The following is a 21,547-nucleotide window of genomic DNA, read 5'->3' on the forward strand; positions in this document are numbered from 1 at the left end:
AAAAATTAGCTGGGCGTGGTGGCACGCACCTGTAATCCCAGCTATTCTGGAGGCTGGGGCAGGAGAATCACTTGAGCCCAGGAGGCAGAGGTTGCAGTGAGCTGAGTTTGCACCACTGCACTCCAGCCTGGGCCACAGAGCCAGACTCTGTCTCAAAAAAAGAAAAGAAAGAAAGAAAAAAGAAGGCAAAAACGCACTTTTCTTCAGTGGTGGTTACAAAAAGTTTAAGTCTTCAGGTTTGGTTTAAAATGGAATCATGAGTATGTGTATAGTCAAAACCGAGAGCCCTGTGCATCCTATATTTATGTGGTATTATTAATTCATTGTCTAGTTTGTTATTATGGGGTCAGCAGTGATGTTGAAGTAGCAGTGCATTTTTATTTCAAGTAAAACAAAGTAAAAGTTTGAACAGTACATTGAAGCTGAGCTGGATAAATGGGTGTCTCTTCAGTCAAGCAAGTTTGTAAACTGCATATGCAATAAACTTGGGTGGGTAAGAAACCTGTGAAGTATACCTACAAGTATAAGCACAATTTCCAGAAGTGAAATGCAATATGAAGAATGACTAGATCAGAGAAAATTGGATTTAAGAGAACTTGTACAGGTAGAGAGTCAAATAAATACTTTACCAAATCCTACCTGAGGTATTTTACTTTTGATACTTCAAGCTCACTGTGGGTTCTGCATAAGAGCAATAGATACATTCCATAAAATAACAAAAATACTATAACTATGTTAAGACAGAAATGTGATGTTTTCCTACATTAGACCAATAGAAGATTTTGTGGTTAGGCTTTGTTGCTTTCCAGTAATAAGTATTTGAAAACTGTTTTAAAGACTCAGAATTTGATTATGTACCAGTAGCATCCTCTTATTCGATAAGCTGCTGCCCAAACTTGTATTTCTTCACATATAAGTCACATCAGTTATCTTAGAGCTTTGAAGTCCTACAAAGATAGAGGGTTTCAGTGCACTGTGAAGAGATCCAGTAGGAAAAATGAGACAGACACATGTCAGCCACTGGACCCGGGGTACAAGGCACAATGTGGCAAGGACCTGTTAGAGAACCACACTCCCCCACCTCCAAAAAAAACAGTGGGTTGGAGGAGAAGCCTGTAGCCTTTAGCGTGGGCCTTGAAAAGTAATTAGCAATTTAGAAGAATTTTGCTGACCAGTACTGTGTAAACGGTGACATTCCTGTTCTTTTTTACATTTGGGCAACAGAGTTTGAATAAATCCATCGCCCTTTAGACTTTACCTCGTTTTCCCGTATCATCCATCTCTCCAGAACGTTTTAACAGCAGCCGTTTCCACAAATCTTTGTCTCTTTTGTAATGTCTAAACTAGTAGCTTTCAAACTCAGAACTGTTGTTCAGAAAGTGTGGAAGCCCAATAATGCAGGACAGCCGAAGAACTTTCTGGCTGAGACGAGTTCATCTTCAGAACTCCTCTCCTTCCCACTTGGCCTCAATGTCCCTTCACTCCCTTCCCTCTCCCTCTCTCTCTCCTAGGCCTCTGCAAAGCAGTTTGGTTTGAATTCCCCTTCTTAATTTTCCTTATTACAGAACTCATGTAAAAACACTCCACTGTCTCTGCCATTTAAAAAGCAGCCTTCGCTGGAGCGTTCCTGTTTGTGAATATACTCACTTACCCACCCACTTGCAGCCTATGTGTCCAGCTCCTGGCAGCACCCTGGTAATCTGCACCAGAGCTCAGGGACAGCAGAAAGCTGAAGACCGTTTCCCCACATAACAAGTCTTCTTACCCAAGAAATCATCCGCAAATTTTAGAAAGACAACAAAAAATCAAACCAGTGGCTTCTAAGGTCAGCGTTGTGTCATATTACTTCACTGTTTGTGAATCAATGTGTGGCTTTAATAAGTGGATCGTGTTTCATGCTGTTTTGCATCAGATAAGCCTCATGTGGCTAGCTCACTCGTATGTGTTGTAAACAGTGCTCCTTTTGGATTCCATCTTTTTTTTAAAGTGTCTTTCTATGTTCATCAGTTTGACTCAAACCGGGGTGAGGAGGTGTGGGCAAATGTTAAGAAAAGGCCCCCTGAGTGTGGAATATCTTTGAGGCAGAAGGAACTTAAATAGTTTTGTAGACAGTAAAGTAGATGAAATATCTTCCTATTGTCTTTCTACTCCCACAACTTCAGAGAGAAATTACCTTTGGTATTAACAAGGACTTTCTAATAAATCTGGCCCCTCAATTACTCTATAAATTGTAGCTGTCCCTTGGAATAGAATCCTCTCCAACATTTGTTTAGTATTATCACATATGGTGCCAGGGACCTTGGAGCTGAGGGATCACTGAGGAAGAAGAAATAGGAGGAGAAACATTAGGGAGGGATAATGTGGGAGATAATTATTTGGACATCTTTACATAAGAGGAGTTCATTTCAGCAGCATTGTGGAGAACTTTCTAGTTAACAGAATTGATGCCACTGGTGTTGATCAGCACTGAACTAGCTGGGCAGATACCGTGGAAGTTGTCTGTTTCATAGAGCATTCCAGGTTAGGAAGCATTGGCCTCTTCACACAGAGGTTCATTCTCTAAGTGAACCTCCAGTGCTGGACTTGGGGCTCTGGCATGGTACATAGAGGACCTGGACACTGTCGGACATGGCTCCCCTCAGCCTCCTTACTTGCCCTCTCCTTTGTCTGTGGCCTCTTCTCTGGTAATGCCCTTTAAGCTCTCTTCACTCAAGAGAGTCCCAGAGACTGTGCTTCTAAAATCAGTCATTGACATTTCCAAGGTTTATTGTTGTGCCTGCCTCCTCCTCCTTTAACTCTCTCACCACCACTCGCTCTTCCCACATCCAGTGCCTTCACGCCTCTCTCTCTCTCCTTTTCTTCTCTCTCTCTCTCTCTGAGAGATCTAAATCCCCCAAATCCAGTCTGTTAAGCATCAAACCTTGATTCCAACTTAAAAAGGAAAAGAATACTGTATTAGTTCATTTTCTGCTGCTGTAACAGAATATCACAGACTGGGTAATTTACAAACAATACGAGTTTATTTGGTTCATAGTTCTGGAGGCTGGGAAGTCCAAGAACATGGCACTGGCATCTGGTGAGGGCCTTTGCTGCATCCTTGCATGGCTGAAGGGCAGAAGGCAGAAGTGATCCCATGAGACAGAATCAAGCAGAACTCATTTTTGTAATCAGTAGCCTATTCCCACAATAACCAACCTACTCCTGCAGTAACAGCATTAAGTCATTCATGAAGCTTAACCTTCATGGCCTCATCACCTCTTAAAACCTCCACCTCTTAATACTGTTACAATGGGGATTAAGTTTCTAGCACATGAAATTTGAGGGACCACATCTGAACCGTAGCAAATACCCATCTTTTACCTACCAAGCACTCCAGTGACTCAGACACTCCTTGATCAAGCATGCAATAGCCGGACTTCTTTATCTCTCTAGCTACATGGGGTAGGGAAAAACTTCTAAAAAATCGATTATAACAGAAAGTTCTGGAAATGAATTTCTATATAGGAAGTTCTGGCTAACAGGTTTGCTGTCCTCAGAAGTCTCAGCCATTAAGTGGGAGCACTGAATTTAAAGCTGCAGCCCAGCACATAGAGCTTTGACCTTATGCACACATCCACCCTCAGTATTTCTTAACAGAAGTTGCTAAGATGGCAGAACAGGGTCTTCTGTCTCATGGTTCAGCTGGCAGTTAAGCTTAGTGCTCAGAGAGTAATCACAGAAACAGTTTCAGTGGAGTATCTACTTGGAACCTTACCCAGAGCTGGCAAAGGAAAAGGGTAAGACCGAAAGAGGACATCTTTGAATTATTGGGCCTGTTTCTACTTTCCCCTACTTGTGTTCTTTCTTCAAGCAAGGGAGGCTAACCTGTGGGTAGAGACACAAATGGAACCACCGTTCGACATTGTACAAGTGTCGTAGCTTGTTTGGCCTCAGTTTTCTATTTGTCAGTTGGAGCTTATGTGAGGATTACACGTGGTAAAGCTCTTGGAACAGTGGCTGGGACGTGGTAAGTCCGCAGGAATATATGTTAGCTCTTGTTGTCACTTAACAAGTATTAGGTGCCAAGTCCTGTGTTAGGCATTTTACTGATACTTGTTTTAATCCTCACCTGCAGTTCTGCAAAATAGATCTTAAGAGTTTCATTTGAGGTGATGGAGTCTCAGAGACGTAAAGTCATGCGGCCAAGGTGAAGTGCTATGTGAAGATGCCAGAATCAAACCAGGTCGGCCTGGCCACAGAGCCTGAGCCATCACTGTGGTTTCAAGAGTAAACAGTGTATGAGCAGACACCCTTCTATGTAAATGGGACCAGAGCCGTCAGGCCAAACAGCTCCCTACTCCACACAGCTCAGGATAATTCATACCCACTGAGTAAACAGACCATTCTGGGCAAGAATTCCCTTGTGTCAACTTGCCTGTTCTAGGAATTCTCAGTATATATATTGGAGCCCTACCAAAAATTCATCATGAGACTTGTCTTTCTGGAGATCCACCCTAAAAGGCTTAGCTAATAATAAACCAAAGGACTCTCCTATGAGGTGGTTTCACCATGGAACTCTCCCTTGATACCGCCCGAGGGTTGACTTCTTTGAGTGAGTCTGATACGCTTCAGAGTCCCCATGTCTCCAAGAGCTGGAGGGCATAGCTAGCCCACCTTGTAGGCCTCCCGCCTTGATACCCCGTCTTCTTCACTCCCCGCCCCGAATTAGCTGTCCTTCTGTGTTCTCACAGTACCCTGTGCATGCACCTGTTAGAGCACCTTTTCACATTGGCTTTGCTCATGTCCTTGCATCTTTTCCCACCAGTTCAAGTGCAGAATGCTACATCCTACTCGCCTCGTAGCCCCAGAATTTATCATACTTCCTGTAACAACAATAATAACCACAGTGTTATTGAAGTTGACGTTCACTGGGAACTTACTATATGCTTTTGAAATAGGTACTATTGTGATGCTTACTTTAAAGGCAAAGAAGTTGAAGCACAAAGAGGTTTGTTTACTACCTGAGTCACAGAGCCATAAGTAGAAGAGCTGGGTATGAACCCAGGCAGTTTGATTCTAGCCGCATGCTTTTAACCAGTACTGTGATGCCTCCGTGTAGTAGATGCTTCATTAGTTAATATTTGTAAATGGTTACACATGTGAACCTAATTGCTGTGTTTTCGGTGATATATGACCTGTGACATAACTTAAATCAGTGCAGTAATCTGTGTTATCACGGGGCTCTTCTATACTTACGCTTGCTTGCAAAGGAGGGGTAGTGCAGGGATGTGTTTATGAATACACATTAGATACAAATGCAACTTACGTTTCTGCCATTGATGACCATCACCTCTGTGGCAGGTTACTTATCCTTTTTTTTAGTGGCATTTTCCTCAGCTGGAAAATAAGAATTATGGTGCCTACCTCATACAGTAAACTTAGAATAAAAGGACTACTATAAGTAATTATTCATGGAACACGGTACTTATTCAACAAACATGGGAAGATATTATTATTGCTAGTATCATGAACATTGTTTTCAAAACTTTGTAATTGACAGAACTACTTCTATCAGTGGACAAGGAGTTCTGAACCAGTGTGAGTGATACTAAATGATATTTCTGGAGCTTGAAGTCTAAAGTCACCAAATTCAATACAGAGATGTTTGACCCATGAATTCCAGAGGTCTGCAAAACACTCCAGAAACTAACGTAGCTTTTGTCCAGTCTCCACACCTTTGTAATATACACTGTGGGGTTTAGGGAGCCTGGGCAGAGGAAGGAACCAGTGGTATCCACGGTCAGTACTGCCCATCCGATGCGTGGTGGCTTGTAAGTAAGCAGTGGATTAGAAGGTCGAGTGGACAGCTGTGTAACAAAGAGTGTTAGGAGATCACGAGGATATGGAATACCTAATAGCTAACAGGAGCTATGATGTATTGTTCAGTGGACATTGAACTTGGCACATAATAAAGACTCCTTCATTCATTCACCAATATTTTTGAGCCAGGTGCTCTTTTTGGCTCAGGGAATCAATAATAACCAAAACAAAGTCCTGAATGCTCAGGTCAGTTTATACATTATAAGCATCATCTTCATCAACAGCATCATCATAACAACACTGTGATGTAGATGTTACCATTGCCATTTGATAGCTGAGGGAGCTGAGGCACAGAGAGATTAAATACCTCACCTGAGACCTCGTAATTGGAAAACAGTTTCCAGGTCTTTCTCATGCTAAAATCCTTTCTTTAGCTACAATATGATACTGCTTATCAAGCAAGTAGCAAGTGCTGAGATCATGTATGTATTTGTGGGGAGGTGTTGGAGGGGACGGGATGGGTGTTTGTTAACTCAGGACTCTATCTAAATAGCTATCATTGTGACATAGCAAAGATAGTGATCACAGATTTGCAGAACATGAGAAGCTTAGGCTGTGGCTTCTATTCTTGAGCTCGGATGATCATTTTATTGCTTCTGGTCAACATCAGTGTATACTTGGTGGCCCTTAACAAAGAGAAGAACTTTTATGCTTAGGTTGATAGCCAGGTAGAAGCTCTGAGATCCTGTGGTTCATTTCCAGGTTGCCTGCTTAGTAATACCTGAGTGCCCTCCAGAGCTTGGACAAGGCCAGCAGGCACCATGCCCACTGAGATGTTGTCCAAACCTAGGGTTGGGTGCTCAAATATCAGTGACTTTGCACAGAAAGTACAAAATGCTTTGGTTCCGTCAGGGCTGTGGATGGGGGTGGGCAGCGCTAGTGGGCTGCTACTGACCCCTTTGTTTAGGTCTCTCACATGCCTGTTTTCCATGGATTGGGAAGGAAGTTTCAGAGGCACCATTTCAAATGCCACAGAAGGGGAGAAGAGGCAGAGTCCTCTTCTTCAGGTCGCTCTCTGCTGTCTAGCCTCAGCAAAGAGCTTACCTGTCGGGACCTTGGTTTATTTTTCTATGAATGAGAATGTTAATATTATTAATATTACCTACCCTTTCATCACGGATTTGGAAGACTGAAGCAGGGAAGTTTGGAAGCATAAAAAGTAATAGTACATACAAGATTAATTTGAAGTATGAAAGCCAGCGTTGTAGAGAAGTGAGTTATGGAGGATGTGGGGTCACTAGTTATTTGTGTACTGTTCACAAGTGTGGCCTGGAATGTATCTACCACTGAAGGTGGTTTTTGAGAAAACCATAACCTTCTTACTACCACCATTAAAAGGCAGCAGAAACGGCAATTCAGTCCTCCACGATTTGCCTGCTTTTTTATTTTTAATTCTTGCCAGATGTAGACTGGCTGTGGGCCTAGAGGGTGAGCGATTTCTGATAGAGGTAGTTTTGTTCTTGTTTCCCTTCTAGACAAAGAATTCTTGAAGGAAAAGGAGAAGTTACAAATGGAGTTAGCAGCAGTGCGGACTGCAAGTGAGGACCATCGGAGACACATTGAGATCCTGGACCAGGCTTTGAGCAATGCCCAGGCCAGGGTCATCAAGTTGGAAGAGGAGGTGAGACCAGGCTGTGGGGTTTGGGGCGGGGAGAGGGGAAGCAGAGCCCTGAGGGCTTTCACTTTCTTCTCCTAACCCGGCGACTTTAACCAGAGCCAATTCTAAGGAGTTGAGACAGGGGAGGGATGTGGGAAACTTCTCGAAAAAAAAAAAAAAACTGATTAAAAACAGAGTTTATGCATTCTAGAGCCAGGCAAAGTAGGAAAAGCATGAGAATCCCATCAGCAAAGCCCTCACACTTGGTGTGAAGCCCAGCCTACAGCCCATTGCTTGACACGTGTCCTATTTAGTCATCATGCATTTAGTAGTTTCTGATGAAATCAACCCTCTAGCTTGAGTGTTGTGAGGTAGGCTTTTCCTTGAAGCCTGACTGAAGAATTAAAATGACCATTTCCAAGGTCCAAGCCAAGGAATCTGGGTTATAGATGACGAAGAAAAGGAGCAGAGGCCGAGGGCAGGCAGCCAGGGGCCTGCTGCCTTGCACCTACCAGTGCCCTGTGGTGGTGGCGGCAGGTGCCTCTGTGGTACACAGGCTGACCTGAGCAGCGTCCATTCCAGGAAGCAGAAGCCCAAAGTCTGGAAGAGTCTTAACTGAGAAAGTCTGCTTGAAGTGCTTGGCTTGTTGCTGGGCACACAGGAAACAGTATTGTTACTAACCCAACTGCTGTTGAATAGAAAAGACTGTCAGAAAAACCTCCCAACAGGGATGTTTCATCAGATTTCAAACACAAGGATAAATCAGCTGAAGAGGAACATGATGGAGTAAATGAGGGTCTTGCCCGTCGGAAGCCTTTAAAACCCCACAAGTCTGGTAAACTACCATTTTAATACTAGCATAAGAAATACTAGCATAAGTATTTTAATACTAGCGTAAGAAATACTAGCATAAGTATTTTAATACTAGCGTAAGAAATACTAGCATAAGTATTTTAATATTAGCGTAAGAAATACTAGCATAAGTATTTTAATACTAGCGTAAGAAATACTAGCATAAGTATTTTAATATTAGCGTAAGAAATACTAGCGTAAGTATTTCAATACTAGCATAAGAAACTACCATTTTAATACTAGCATAAGGATCCAGGGCAGCAGCCCCCATGGTATGTTGCCACTAAGGAATGTATTAAATATGAAAACATTTGCCGCAGACGGTGACCTCACTCCTTAAAGACAGGAGATATGTTATGCTTGAGGGAGGCTGGGGCTTCTCATTATTGGCATCACTGAAATGACATCTCCATCTCTATGAGTGGAGCTAAGGAAAATTGTGGTTTAAAAAATCTTTTAGTTTTAACATTTCTATTAAAGTAAAAATTAGTTGTGCTTCTTGAAGACAAGTTATAACCACCATTATAGGTCTTTTTGTATTCTTATATTCATACGAAATCTTGGTTGGTTGAGTGTAGCCTCTCTAGAATGTCTCATAGGTCTGCTTCCAGCATCACTCCTTTCTAATTAGAGTTTCCTTTAAGGGACTTAATTCAGTCAGATATTGAGAGCCTACTGCAATTTACCACGGTGGGTAAGAGTGAACTCTAGAGCAGACTGCTGTAAATGAGAATCCTGGCTCCACAGCCTGTCAGCTGTGTGACCTTAAGCAAGTCATGTAACCTTGAAGACTTTCCTCATCTCTAATGGAGATAATAAAGGACTTTACCGCCTCTTACTGTTGTTATTTGGAGGATTAAATGAGGTACTACATATAAAGCACAGTGCTTGAATCACGGTAGTGCTCCAGGAATGTTGGCTGATGTAATTACTGTTATCAATCATCCTCAACAGGCTATATGCCTTGCTAGAATTAAGGTTGATACAAAGGCAAAGGAGACAGATTCCTGCCATCAAGGTTCTTGCAATTGCTTAGGGATAATAGTTATGCATTTAACAAATACTTATTGGGTGTCTACTAAGTGCTAAGCACTGTTCCAGGCATTGGGTACACCCTGTTCACTGCCCAGCAGGGACCAAAATCAGCAAATCTTTTGGCGCTTATATTCTAGTGGCTACGCATTCAGAAAAGTATATACAGTGGAAGATGTGGTAAGTGGTGTATGAATTGCACACACAAAATATTTTGTCAGATGAGGCTGCAGGAACCTTCGCTTAGTAGGTCTTCAGAAGCCTGCGGAATTGGGCAATCAAAAGCACAAGGAACGAAAGGGCCAGATGAAAATGTATCCCAAGAACAGGGTTAAAAAAGTGTAAAGTTGCTGTCTTCTCCTTGAAAGGTTAGAGCATCTCCATTTTATTCCAGTGGCTTCAGCTGGGACAGGACACAGGCATGACTCGTGGCGGTGCTGCCTGCTGAGTCAGAAAGCTCAGCTAGCCGTAGGTTCTGAAATCACTAGCATGTTCCAACTTGCCAGTGTCACCACTGAACTCAGGATTGAATACCCCCAGGTGCAGAATGACAGGAAATAGCATTGGGTGTCTCCTCACTCAGGACCAAATGAAGTCGATGATTAAGCCTGATTTTTGGTACCCGCTAGTTCTCAGAATGCTGTCAGTATGCCCGGGATTTATGAACATGGGCCAAACTCCTAATTAAAACAACACAAATTCTGAGAGTAAGAATTGGAAGTTGTTGGTCGTAATTCTAAATCCATACCTGATATGACATTTACATAGATCATTTTAACCTTAATTTCCATCTCCTCGGTTATTGTGTTGTTAAATATTCACTATGCACTTCCCATCTCTTCAAGGCTGCCAACTACCAATCTATAAAGGACTCTGAAATCTTTATGACAAAGTTACTCCATAGATATCTATAATAAGAAAATTTTTTTATTTATTCACGCACACATAAATAAGTACACATACATATACACGTATATACCTAATTTCTCTAGTATAAGTGTAATTTATGCTTATTGTAGAAAACTTGAAAAAATAGGGAAAAGAATAAAGAGGAAATTGCCATTCTGTTATATAGATAAGCATGCTTAATGCTGTAAGTATTTCATTCCTGCCTTTCTTTCCTGGATAGATAAACAGACAACATTGTTATGATAATGTTATATACAATTTTTGATTCTGGATTTTTCACTTGACTTATAGAATAAGAATTTCTTCATGATACCAAAAACTCTTTTTTAAAAAATTTGATTTATTTTAATTTTTACTTTAAGTTCCAGGATACAAGTGCAGAACATGTAGGTTTGTTATGTAGAAATATGTGTGCCATGGTGGTTTGCTACACCTATCAACCCGTCATCTAGGTGTTAAGCCCCACATGCATTAGCTATTTGTCCTAATGCTCTCCCTCCCCTTATCCCCACCCCCAACTTGCCCCTGTGTGTGCTGTTCCCCTCCCTGTGCCTATGTGTTCTCGTTGTTCAACTCCCACCTATGAATGAGAACATGCAGAATGTTTGTTTTTCTTTTCCTGTGTTAATTTGCTAAAAATGATGGCTTCCAGTTTCATCCACATCCCTACAAAGGACATGATCTCATTCCTTTTTATGGCTGCATAGTATTCCACGGTGTATATGTACCACATTTTCTTGATCCAGTCTATTGTTGATGGGCATTTGGGTTGGTTCCATGTCTTTGCTATTGTAAAGAATGCTGCAATAAACATATGTGCAAAAACTCTTTATAGCCTCACTTCCAATGCCTGAAAATGCAGAAATTATTAAGCAATAACCAAGCATTGAGCTCAAAGCTGCATAAGTTACCAAAAGCAGGTGCCCGAGTAGGGTCTTCAGTTCCAAACATCCTAGCCATCATAGGTATAAATGGCAGCCTAGGGGTAAATCTTCTCTGTTCCAGTGCACTTGGAGGATAGGACTAGGGAGGTGAGAGGTACATGCACCTGTAGTTTAAATAGGATCTCTAGGTAATCTGACCCCACCTCCTCCATCTCAACGTTGAGAATCACTGGTCTAAATTCTGTGCTCTTTTTTACTTTCCTGCACTCAGTTACGAGAGAAGCAAGCATATGTTGAAAAAGTCGAGAAGCTGCAGCAGGCCCTGACCCAGCTGCAGTCTGCATGTGAGAAGCGAGAGCAGATGGAGCGGAGACTGCGGACTTGGTTGGAGAGAGAGCTGGACGCGCTGAGGACCCAGCAGGTAAGGGACTGGGCGTGGGCTGGTGGAGGAATTGGATATGTTCACTCAGCAAACGTATGGAACATCCACTGCGGGCCAGATGCTGCACCTTGCTTTTAGGATTCAGAGGGAAACAAGAACTCCTGTCCTCAGTGAACCCATATAGCAACCAGGAGAGGAGGTGAACAGTCCCCTCACTGGAGTGACATACGTCCTCACAGAGAGAAAGTGGTCACCAGCTTGGGGCTGGGGAGCGGGGAATCCAGCAATAGATGACTTCAGAGAGGAGGACATTTGAGCTGGACATTGAAGGATGAGTTTATTGGGCATTCAAGGGCAAGAACGTCAGAGGTAGAAAGAGAGGGTGTGTACAGGACAGGGCCACGAAATGGCATGGCAGGTCCAGGGCAGCGGGGTGCAGGTAGCTCGGGGATGATGCCCAGTTCAGTGGCTGGTGAGGAGACCAAGGCCACTTGTGGAGGGCGTTTGGTCAAGCTGAGAGACTGGGCTTTTCCCTGTAGTCAACAGAGTGCCAACAACTGGGAGGTTTTTAAGCTGGAGAGAAATATGGTGCAAGAGATTGGCGAGAGAGCCGTCTGATGTCAGAGGCCCGTCCAGAGGGTGAATGTTAAAGTCGCAGAGGCCAGCCTGAAGGTTGTCGGTACAGCCTAGGGTGTAGTGACAGTGGGAACCCGTGGAGGAGTTGAAGGGAAGAGCCAATAACGGGGTGACATTAGTAGGGCATGATGATCAGTGAGTTTTCAGAGGTAAAGGAGAAGAAGGGATTTAAGACCATCCCTAGAAATAATATAAACCAGAAGTTCCTATTCCTGCTGCCTCTTTTTTTCTGCTGGTGACAGCTTAGCATGATACTCAGCTAGGAGAAAGCAGAGTGAAACACCCAGCCTGGGGTTCACCTGCAGCACGGCAAGCAGGAAGAAGACTGGTCAAAGGCTCCTGACCCCAGACGAGCCTGTCCACCTCAGCCAGCATGATGAGCAGAGACCTGTATTATGCAGCTGGTGAGGGGTATGCTCTAAATTGGGATACCAGGGAAATGTATGGCAGGGCCCCATGGAATTATCTACTGGATAGGGCATAGTGGCTGTGGTTGAACTTGAAAACACTTGTGCACGTGAACTCAGGCCAGCTCAGCCCTCTCTCAGGGCCGGCCCATGCAGTTCCTCTAGGTACGTGCACTTGACTGGAGAAAGAGGTGTTAGTGAGATTGCCCAGAAAACTAAGAAACCCACCTCCGCCTCCCAGCCTTGGCTTGGTGGAGAGCTTGTAAGAAAAGGCAGGTCTGTCTGTGGACATCTAATACTTATAACCTGTGCCACACACTTTGGCACAGGTACACCCTTCAGCTGTTCTTTGTTGCTCAGTTGCTGAGACCGTCGCTTCCCCAACTTGAGGACAGGGGTTCTCCCTGGTTCCAGGTATGGCACTGGCCCACAGTGGACACTGATGAGTCTTTCTTTGGCTGACCAAATAGGCAAATCTTGGTTCTTAGAGCACAGAAAGAATGTTCTTTCCTGGTTAATATGCTGTCCACACCCTACAGTTAGTTTACTTACCCTTGGCTCTTCTGAGTGCTGTGAAACCAGACTCACCTCCATTATCCCTGTCATTTATGAAGAACAAGAAACATGATGTTAGAATGATCTGAAAAATACCTTAATTGCCACAGAGTATAGTTGATTGTATGCACATCCAGTCCCATGCAGGCTCACCCACACACTTTCCTCAGGCAGACAACAACGTTCCCGCTGTGCGTGAAGGCTGCTGACAGGCTGAGGAGCGCCAGTGGGGAACAGAAAGTTCAGAATTGAGGCTCTCCTGGGAAATTACTCTGCTTGCGTTTTGAATTTGTGCTTGGGAGCTGATGGCAGACCCCAGCTGTGTGTGGCTGATGTGCGATCGAAGATGAGGAGACAGTCTCTAAACAGAACTGTGATGCTTAGCATCTCTTTAAAAATAACATTACAGTTTGCTTGTTTGTTTCCAATGAGAGCACAGAGTTTCGCTCTTTCTCCAGGTGCCAGGCTGGAGTGCAGTGGTACAATCTTGGCTCACTGTAACCTCCGCCTCCCAGCTTCAAGCAATTCTCCTGCCTCAGCCTCCCAAGTAGCTGGGACTGCAGGCGCGCACCACCACGCCCAGCTAATTTTTGTATTTTAGTAGAGACGGGGTTTCACTATGTTGGCCAAGATGGTCTTAATCTCTTGACCTCGTGATCTGCCCGCCTCAGCGTCCCAACGTTCTGGGATTACAGGTGTGAGCCATTGCACCCAGCCTGGGAATTTACATTTTTAAGAACTCACAATTTTATCTCTTTTACAAAGAGCTCTAATTAAGTTTCACATCTTACTTCCATAGTAGTCCTATGAGCGTGAAGAGAGAAGGTTCCTGAAGAATGTTCTTTGAAAGGAAAATGAGACACAGGGACACTAAAGGGACCAGCCCAAGGTCACGTAGCTAATGAGGACATTCCTCCCATGAGAACACATTGAGGGCGAAGACTTAATCTGTAGTGTTCACTGTTGCATCCCTGGCACATGGTAGATGCTCAGTCAATGCTTGTCTAGCCAGCTGAATCCCACTTGACCGTTCATCGGTTTTTCTCAATAGCACACTTACCCGTTAGACCAAGCTAGCTCTGTACCCTTGAATGTTGACATTCATGTATTTATATAAATAACTCTCAATGACCTGAATTGAGGGGGGCACTGTAAAGAGCTGTCATGATCTCATGTGAGGTTAAAAGGATTCTGTAACAATAAGCCAGCTGAGATGGTAACAGAAGGGATTTAGATAGAAACCGACAAGCATAGACGGCAGCTTAGCGAGGCCATGGGAGCTTTTTCTTGGAAAGTTTCTAAAAATAAAGGAGCTTCTCATCTCGCTGGACTGGTTCATTTGTTCTCCTGCCTGGGCCTAGGTGCCTGGCCAGATGGAGTCAGTGCCCCTCCTGCACAGGTCAGGTGAGGACAGGTATGCCCTTCTGCTCTTTTCCTACTTAGAATGTTGGTCACGGGCAAGACACTACTTCCTAGAATAATTTATATTTGTAGCTTTAAAAAATCAAATAGAAACAAAATTTGGTTTACAAAAAACCCATAGGCCCATTTATTTTTTCTCTCTGATAGGATTAGATTCCATCAGTACGGCACAAATGCCCAGCTGTTGCTCTGGCTCATTCCCCAGTCCTTTTCTTAATCTAGGGGATTATGTGGTTCTGGATAAAGCATTCACATACCTGTCACCTTGCATCCAGCTCTGCATTTTAAATTTGCAACCACTGGAAAACATGAGGAGAATGTGTACCCCAGGACATAGACTAGCTGCGATGAAATCATTCTCCCTGGAGTACTAGGGAGCCTGGTCCACACTCTGACTGGGCCTCTAACCCTGAGACCCCTAGATGATCTATCTCTGCTGCTGCTCTGAAGGCAGAACTCTCTTAGAACACCGTCTTCTTCTGTGTCATGCTCTTTAGAGGAAATAGCGTACCTGATTAAAGGAAAAAGATTATGAGGTATTAACATCCTCAGTTCGTGAGCAACCCAGAAAATGGCTTTATTTTCTCTTATTAACACAGATAGAAGGAAAGAGCTGAAAAACGAGCTTGCCTTACGCTAGAGGTCTTCTGCTTTCATATACATTATCTAGTTTGATTCTCATTCTCAGTCCTCTGAGTGGAGCAGGTATAAATATCTCCCTTCCCTTCATTGCAGTCAACAAGCACGCAAGTTAGGGCATCTCCCACTTCCTTTGCCTTCCATTTCCCCCGCCAGCCTTAGGGGAAACAAACAACTGGAATCGCTTCGTGGAATTCTCAAGAAAGTACCCTAGACCAGGAGGTCAAGACTTAATTCCTATTCTTTTGGTGTAATTAACTGCACACCATTAGATAAGCCACTTCTTGTATGCAAAGACCTTCACCTGTGGAGATAGACCCAGGTTTGAATCCTGACCCTACTGCTGATTAGCGGAGAGACATTGCATCATTAATTTAATCCCTCAGCAACCCCATTTCTCATCTGTAAAACTGGTACAGTATTGTCTGTGTTTCAGAGCTCCATGAGAATTAACTACAATGGAGGAATTTGGAGGTGAAGTAGCATGGAGTGTGAATTGTGCAGGATCTAGGGAACCTCATGTGTTCTGTATGGGCAGTTGTGCAGACAGCATTGATGTGGTTTTGAGCATCAAGATGTTTTTTCCACTCCTTCAGAAACATGGAAATGGCCAGCCAGCCAACATGCCGGAATACAATGCCCCAGCCCTCCTGGAACTTGTGCGGGAGAAGGAGGAGCGGATCCTGGCCCTGGAGGCTGACATGACGAAGTGGGAGCAGAAGTACCTGGAGGAGAGCGCCATCCGACACTTTGCCATGAATGCCGCAGCCACTGCAGCAGCTGAGAGGTGAGACCACTGGAACTCTGGTAGTTGTAAAAGCACAGTTAAAAAAATCAAAACAAACGGTATCCAGAGATGTCCAAGGCCCATGTCAGGAGGCGAGGTAGCTAAAAATTATTCTTACGTGATTGTAGTGCTAGTTGGAAAGCAAGGTGGTATGACATTTCCGGAGGATGATTTGGCAATATATATCTTCCCTTTGATTCCACAATTCTACTTCTGGACGTTGATCTGAAAAATACATAAGTGTCTGAAGATGAATGTCTAAATAATCACAGTGTTATTGAAAATATCAATGCATTTAACACAGCCTAGATTTCAACAAGAGGAGGTTCATTTAATCGTTTAAAGTACATGGCACAGTGGAATACCGTGCAATCACCAAGAGTGATGTCGTGAGAGTATATTTAAGACACCTTTTGATGCCATGTTTATGTCATGGGCCAAACTAGAAGAACAGGTAATCCTCACAGCAGCCCTGAGAGCATGTCGTTATCATCTTCATTTTACAAGGGAAGAAAATGAGGCTCAGAGAGGTGCAGTTGTTGATTCCTAACCACGCTGGTGCTGAGTGGTGGGGCCGTGTGTCAAATGGAGATCTGCCTGGCTTGAAAACTGATTTCACTGAGTTGGAAATTCTTTTCTGCTGCTGTCAGTTTTTACCTCTGTTGCCTCACCTTCTTTTTGTAGGTGCACGGCCTTTTCTGTCTTTACAAGCTAGCTCAAGGTGTGCAGTCATTCACAAAAATACTCCCAAATGTTCTGTTAAAACATACTGTTGTCAAGAGTGAGCAGGGCGGTTCCGTCTTGACGTTAGGCTGCTGGATCTCAGCTGCACGCGGAGTCGCTGCACACACACAGGTGGCTGTGCAGGGGACCCGTCCGGCCCCTCGCTGCCTCCCACCCAGTTTGCTTTCTCCCCATAAGTTATATTGGGCATTTAACTTAAAGTTGTTTCGAATTCACCAAACATTAGGGTCAATTTATGTGGAAAGGATCCTCAAATTTCAAAGGAGCATCTAGAAAATGGGACTTTTTAATAAATAAGGGCTCTGGTGCTATTTGGATGTCAGGGCATGAACCAAGCGAGAAGCATTAAAGCCAAGGCCGCACCTGGTTCTATCGTCCGGTCCACATTGCCTTGGGATGGGTTACCATATTTTTAATGACTACATACGGGAAGGCCTGCTGGGATAGACAGGGGCTATCCTTTCAGTTATTCATGGACCCTCAGGTTCCTTACAGAAGTGGGGGGGAAACCCCAATAGTACGCACAGATGTCAGCTCCAGGAATTGGAGAAAGCAGTGCCACCATTCGGGCTTGGTGTCTGCAGGGGGCGCCACAGCACACTTGCACCAAGAAAGGCCTACAGACCCATGTGGAAAGTGACCATTTGGGAATCATTTTTCTGTGCTTCCACGTTGTTTATGTGTCTCTATACTTTGACGGGAAGCAACCCACAGTGTCCACGAGAGTGAGACTTTGGGAGTGGGGATGGACACTTGAGATGGTACAGCGAAGCTCCGGTGTCCTGGGTTGAGAGTTGGAAGTTGCAGCCTCCAGTTCTGTCCCTGCAGTATATGGATGGGAACAGAGAAGCCTTTTGAAACATTGATTGATTTTTCCATAATTAAAATGGTTTTTATTCTGCTTTTTGTTTTCTAAGCTAATAACTAAATTACCTCTCTATTCTGAGGAAGAGAACAGATCATCATCAAGTCACAGAGGGACCTGGCCCTCTGGGACATATGTGGTCTAGTGCACTGCTGTCTGCGGTTGCCCTGGGAGTTTCCTCCCTATGATTTCTTTCTTTCTTTTTTTTTTTTGAGACAGAATCTCTCTCTGTTACCAGGCTGGAATGCAGTGGTGTGATCTCAGCTCACTGCAACCTCTGACTCCCTGGTTCAAGTGATTCTCCTGTCTCAGCCTCCCAAGTAGGTGGGATTACAGGCATCCACCACCATGCCCATCTAATTTTTGTGTTTTTACTAGAGATGGGGTTTCACCATGTTGGCCAGGGTGATCTGGATCTCCTGACCTTGTGATCTGCCCACCTCGGCCTCCCAAAGTGCTGGGATTACAGGTGTGAGCCACCACGCCTGGCCCCTCCCTGTGATTTTAATGGAAAGAACGCTGCACAGGGAGGCAGGACACCTGCCCTCAGGGCTTCTCCCTCCCTTCCTGACTGTGCGTGTGTGATCTGGAACAAGCCCTTCTGAGTGTCACTTACATCACATGTGAAGTATAAGTGATGGGAGCAGGGAACCTGACCACATTGCTCTGGCTGAGGATACTAAAGCCCCGGTAGCAGTGTAAATGTGTGACCTTGGAGGAATGACACAGGGGCTTCCATGTGTCATTGTTGTTTCAGCTTCTGTGGGTTTATCAGATTCGTTGTCTGTTTGGGATCCTGGGCCCTGAGGGTGTGAATGGGACTGGAAAGTAAGATTCAGAAGTGGGGGATTGAACGAGTCCAAAGCATAAACCCTGTAGTGGGCACAGAAGGGAGGGTAGGGAGCGAGTAGAGCCACAGAGCCCAATCACAGTCACCCACCCTCAGGATTCTAGCCCAGCCTTGTTCTTATACTTTGTGCAAAGGGAACTGGCTCTTACCCCAGAGAACAGGAGTTCTGTGGGATTTATCCAGTCCCACTCTTCCCCTTCTCTGCCCTGTTTGGAGTGTTGGATGGGTAGTGGGAGTGCCTTTCCACCCTCGCCACCCTGCCTACTTTGCTTTCACACATTTTATTGAGCACTAACAATTCTGTGAGCGACTACCCTCCGTTATAGACTACCCCTTCTGGGTGGGAGACATAGGTTCAGAGAACCTCAGATAGTTAGCTCCAATCTTAATGTTCTTTTCAAAGAAAACTTCTGTCATTTCAGCATTGCTTTTTTTTTTTTTTTTCCAATAAGAGAAAAAAGGAAAATGAAGCATTTTTGAGAAAGGTACGCATTCTGAGCCCTTACTGTCTAGGTGCTAAATGGCCACAGACGAATTGATAAAAATGACTATTTCTAGCCATTAGTTTTGTGACATTTCAGCCACAGATGCATGCTTTGTATTTATAAGCAATGATTTTTAAACAAAGAAAATAACTTCTGTACACCAAGTGGTTTTCCCATCTTTATGCATCTTGATGCTGTTGGTCGGAACTTTTAGGAAGTCAGCTTATTTTTTATGTGTGGGGAAGGTTTTGAAACTTTTTACAAATTTCAAAGCAATATAATATTTCTTTCAGAGTTTTATATATTTACTGTCTAAGTTGCTTTTCTCTAATTGTGTTTGCTATCCTCACTTGGTGGTGTAAACATGAATTTTTGAATTTGTTTCCAACTTCATGTAAAGTCTCCAAAAGTAAATTTGTTGAAAATGTTTCTAACCACTAATTTCTATATTGGTGATTTCATGCACTGTAGTGTGAATTTATAATTTTACAAATATGTTTTAAGCATTCTGTTTGCTTTCTACATCGTTTGCACTTTAGTATATTTTCAGTGACACTTTGCACTTTTCTGAGCCACATTCTCACACATGCCCTTTGGTTTGTTTTTATCTTTATGCATCTTTGCTGAGACCTTCTTCGTAAAGACATATGAAACTTGCAAGAGTATAGAGTGATGGTTAAGGGTGTGGACTTTGGAGTTATAAATATCTGGGTTAGAATCCATTTTCACCATTCACTAACTGAGTGTTCTTGGAAAAGTCGCCTAACCCTGGTTTCTTCATCTAGAAATTGAGGAGGATAATCCTCTTGCACAAGTTGTGAGAACGAAATGAGAGACCATGTTTACCATGCTCTGCCCAGTCCCTGCATGAAGTAAATGCTCTTTAATGTCGATAGCTGTCATATAAGTGGCCTCTTTTTTGCTGTTTTGGGCTATTCTGTTTAAAAAAAAAAAAAAAAAAAAGCTTAAGAGGTTTCAGGCCAGGGATGGTGGCTTATATCTGTAATCCTAGTACTTTGGGAGGCTGAGGCGGGTGGATCACCTGAGATCAGTAGTTCAAGACCAGCGTGACCAACATGGTGAAACCCCATTTCTACTAAAAATGCAAAATTAGCCAGGCATGATGGTGCATGCCTGTAATCCCAGCTACTTGGAAGGCTGAGACAGGAGAATTGCTTGAACTCAGGAAGCAGAGGTTGCAGTGAGCCAAGATCATGCCACTGCACCCCAGTCTGGGCAACAAGAATGAAACTCCGTCTCAAAAAAAAAAAAGTTTTCGGTATGATTGTACATTGGCATATGAAGTTAAAAATATGTAAAACAGGCCGGGCGCGGTGGCTCAAGCCTGTAATCCCAGCACTTTGGGAGGCCGAGGCGGGTGGATCCCGAGGTCAAGAGATCGAGACCATCCTGGTCAACATGGTGAAACCCCGTCTCTACTAATACAAAAAATTAGCTGGGCACGGTGGCGCGTGCCTGTAATCCCAGCTACTCAGGAGGCTGAGGCAGGAGAATTGCCTGAACCCAGGAGGCGGAGGTTGCGGTGAGCCGAGATCGCGCCATTGCACTCCAGCCTGGGTAACAAGAGCGAAACTCCGTCTCAAAAAAAAAAAAAAAAAAAAAAAAAAAAAAATATGTAAAACACTTGGCTACATCTTGTCTTGCTAATTAAGTACTCATGTAATCAGAGCCATTATTGTGCCTTTCATCTTGAGGTATGTCACTTAGATGATGCAGTGATCTTATTTTTACTAATCATTGTTAGTTAGGAGTAATTAAACTGTCAAAACCAGTGGCAGGAATAGTTATCAGTGACTGGTTGTTTATAGTCAGACAGAGGCTTGCAGTGAAACTGCTTCTTAATCTGCCCATGTCTTCCCTTGCCCTCACTGTACCCCTCACCTGAACTTGTCAAGGACAGTGTCTGTCTTCGTCTTTCTGCCTGGGACCCGGCATGCCTATTACATTGTCCTGTATCCCAGGCAGGGCCCGTAAGCAAGAAGTGAGACAGAATATAAACATGAAGGAAGACTTCGGCTTGCAGCCTCACTCTCTGAGAGGACCAGTGTCAGTTTTAAATATCTACCGAGCTCCCCATTTTACTGTAAAATACTGAAGTAGGTGCTCTATGCTCTATGGGTGATAAACAGACATAAAACTTAAACTCTGATTGGAAAAATGAGACACAGGACAAGCACGAGAAAGTGCAAACATAGAAACACCTACAAACACTCTAATAATAATAATGGTGCCCATATGTCAGTAGATTAGATCTCTAGGTGCCCGATTTACATATTCATAACATGCCATGTAGCTACATAGACAACGTAGGCAGTAGAAGGTGGAGGAGCCTTGATTTTTGAATTTTATTTTGTTTTCCTTAGATGCTGCTTAATTCTATCTAGTTTAGGAAGGGAATTGGAGAGAATTCCGTAGATGCAAAGTGGGTGGAGTTTGTGGAGAGTTTTAGCACGGCGCCCTGTGGTCACCTCTCCACGAGCATTTATACCTTTCTCTGTATGGGCATCAGATGAAATTGATAACTGAGCTGGGGAAATGGGGAGGAAAGGCCTTCATGAGCAGGTGGAGGTGCAGAGCTAATCTCTGTTCCAGCATGAACACCAGCGTCTCCGTTCTGTGTC

At 43.8% G+C, this 21,547-nt stretch overlaps 1 protein-coding gene across 3 annotated transcripts in view; it reads left to right on the forward strand.

The window, feature by feature from the left end:
* Positions 1 to 21,547, forward strand: part of AMOTL1 (angiomotin like 1) — a 126,077-nt gene that overhangs the window by 92,758 nt on the left and 11,772 nt on the right. For all 3 annotated transcript variants that reach the window (XM_021665635.2, XM_012444847.3, XM_064365434.1), the window contains exons 7-9: positions 7,335 to 7,480; positions 11,405 to 11,554; positions 15,771 to 15,961. In XM_021665635.2, the coding sequence (XP_021521310.2) occupies positions 7,335 to 7,480; positions 11,405 to 11,554; positions 15,771 to 15,961 (487 nt within the window). The remainder of the gene's footprint in view (positions 1 to 7,334; positions 7,481 to 11,404; positions 11,555 to 15,770; positions 15,962 to 21,547) is intronic.

Source organism: Aotus nancymaae, unplaced genomic scaffold, assembly GCF_030222135.1.
Source record: "Aotus nancymaae isolate 86718 unplaced genomic scaffold, 86718_ANA_hifiasm-v0.15.2.pri h1tg000059l, whole genome shotgun sequence".
Classification (NCBI taxonomy): Eukaryota; Metazoa; Chordata; class Mammalia; order Primates; family Aotidae; genus Aotus; species Aotus nancymaae.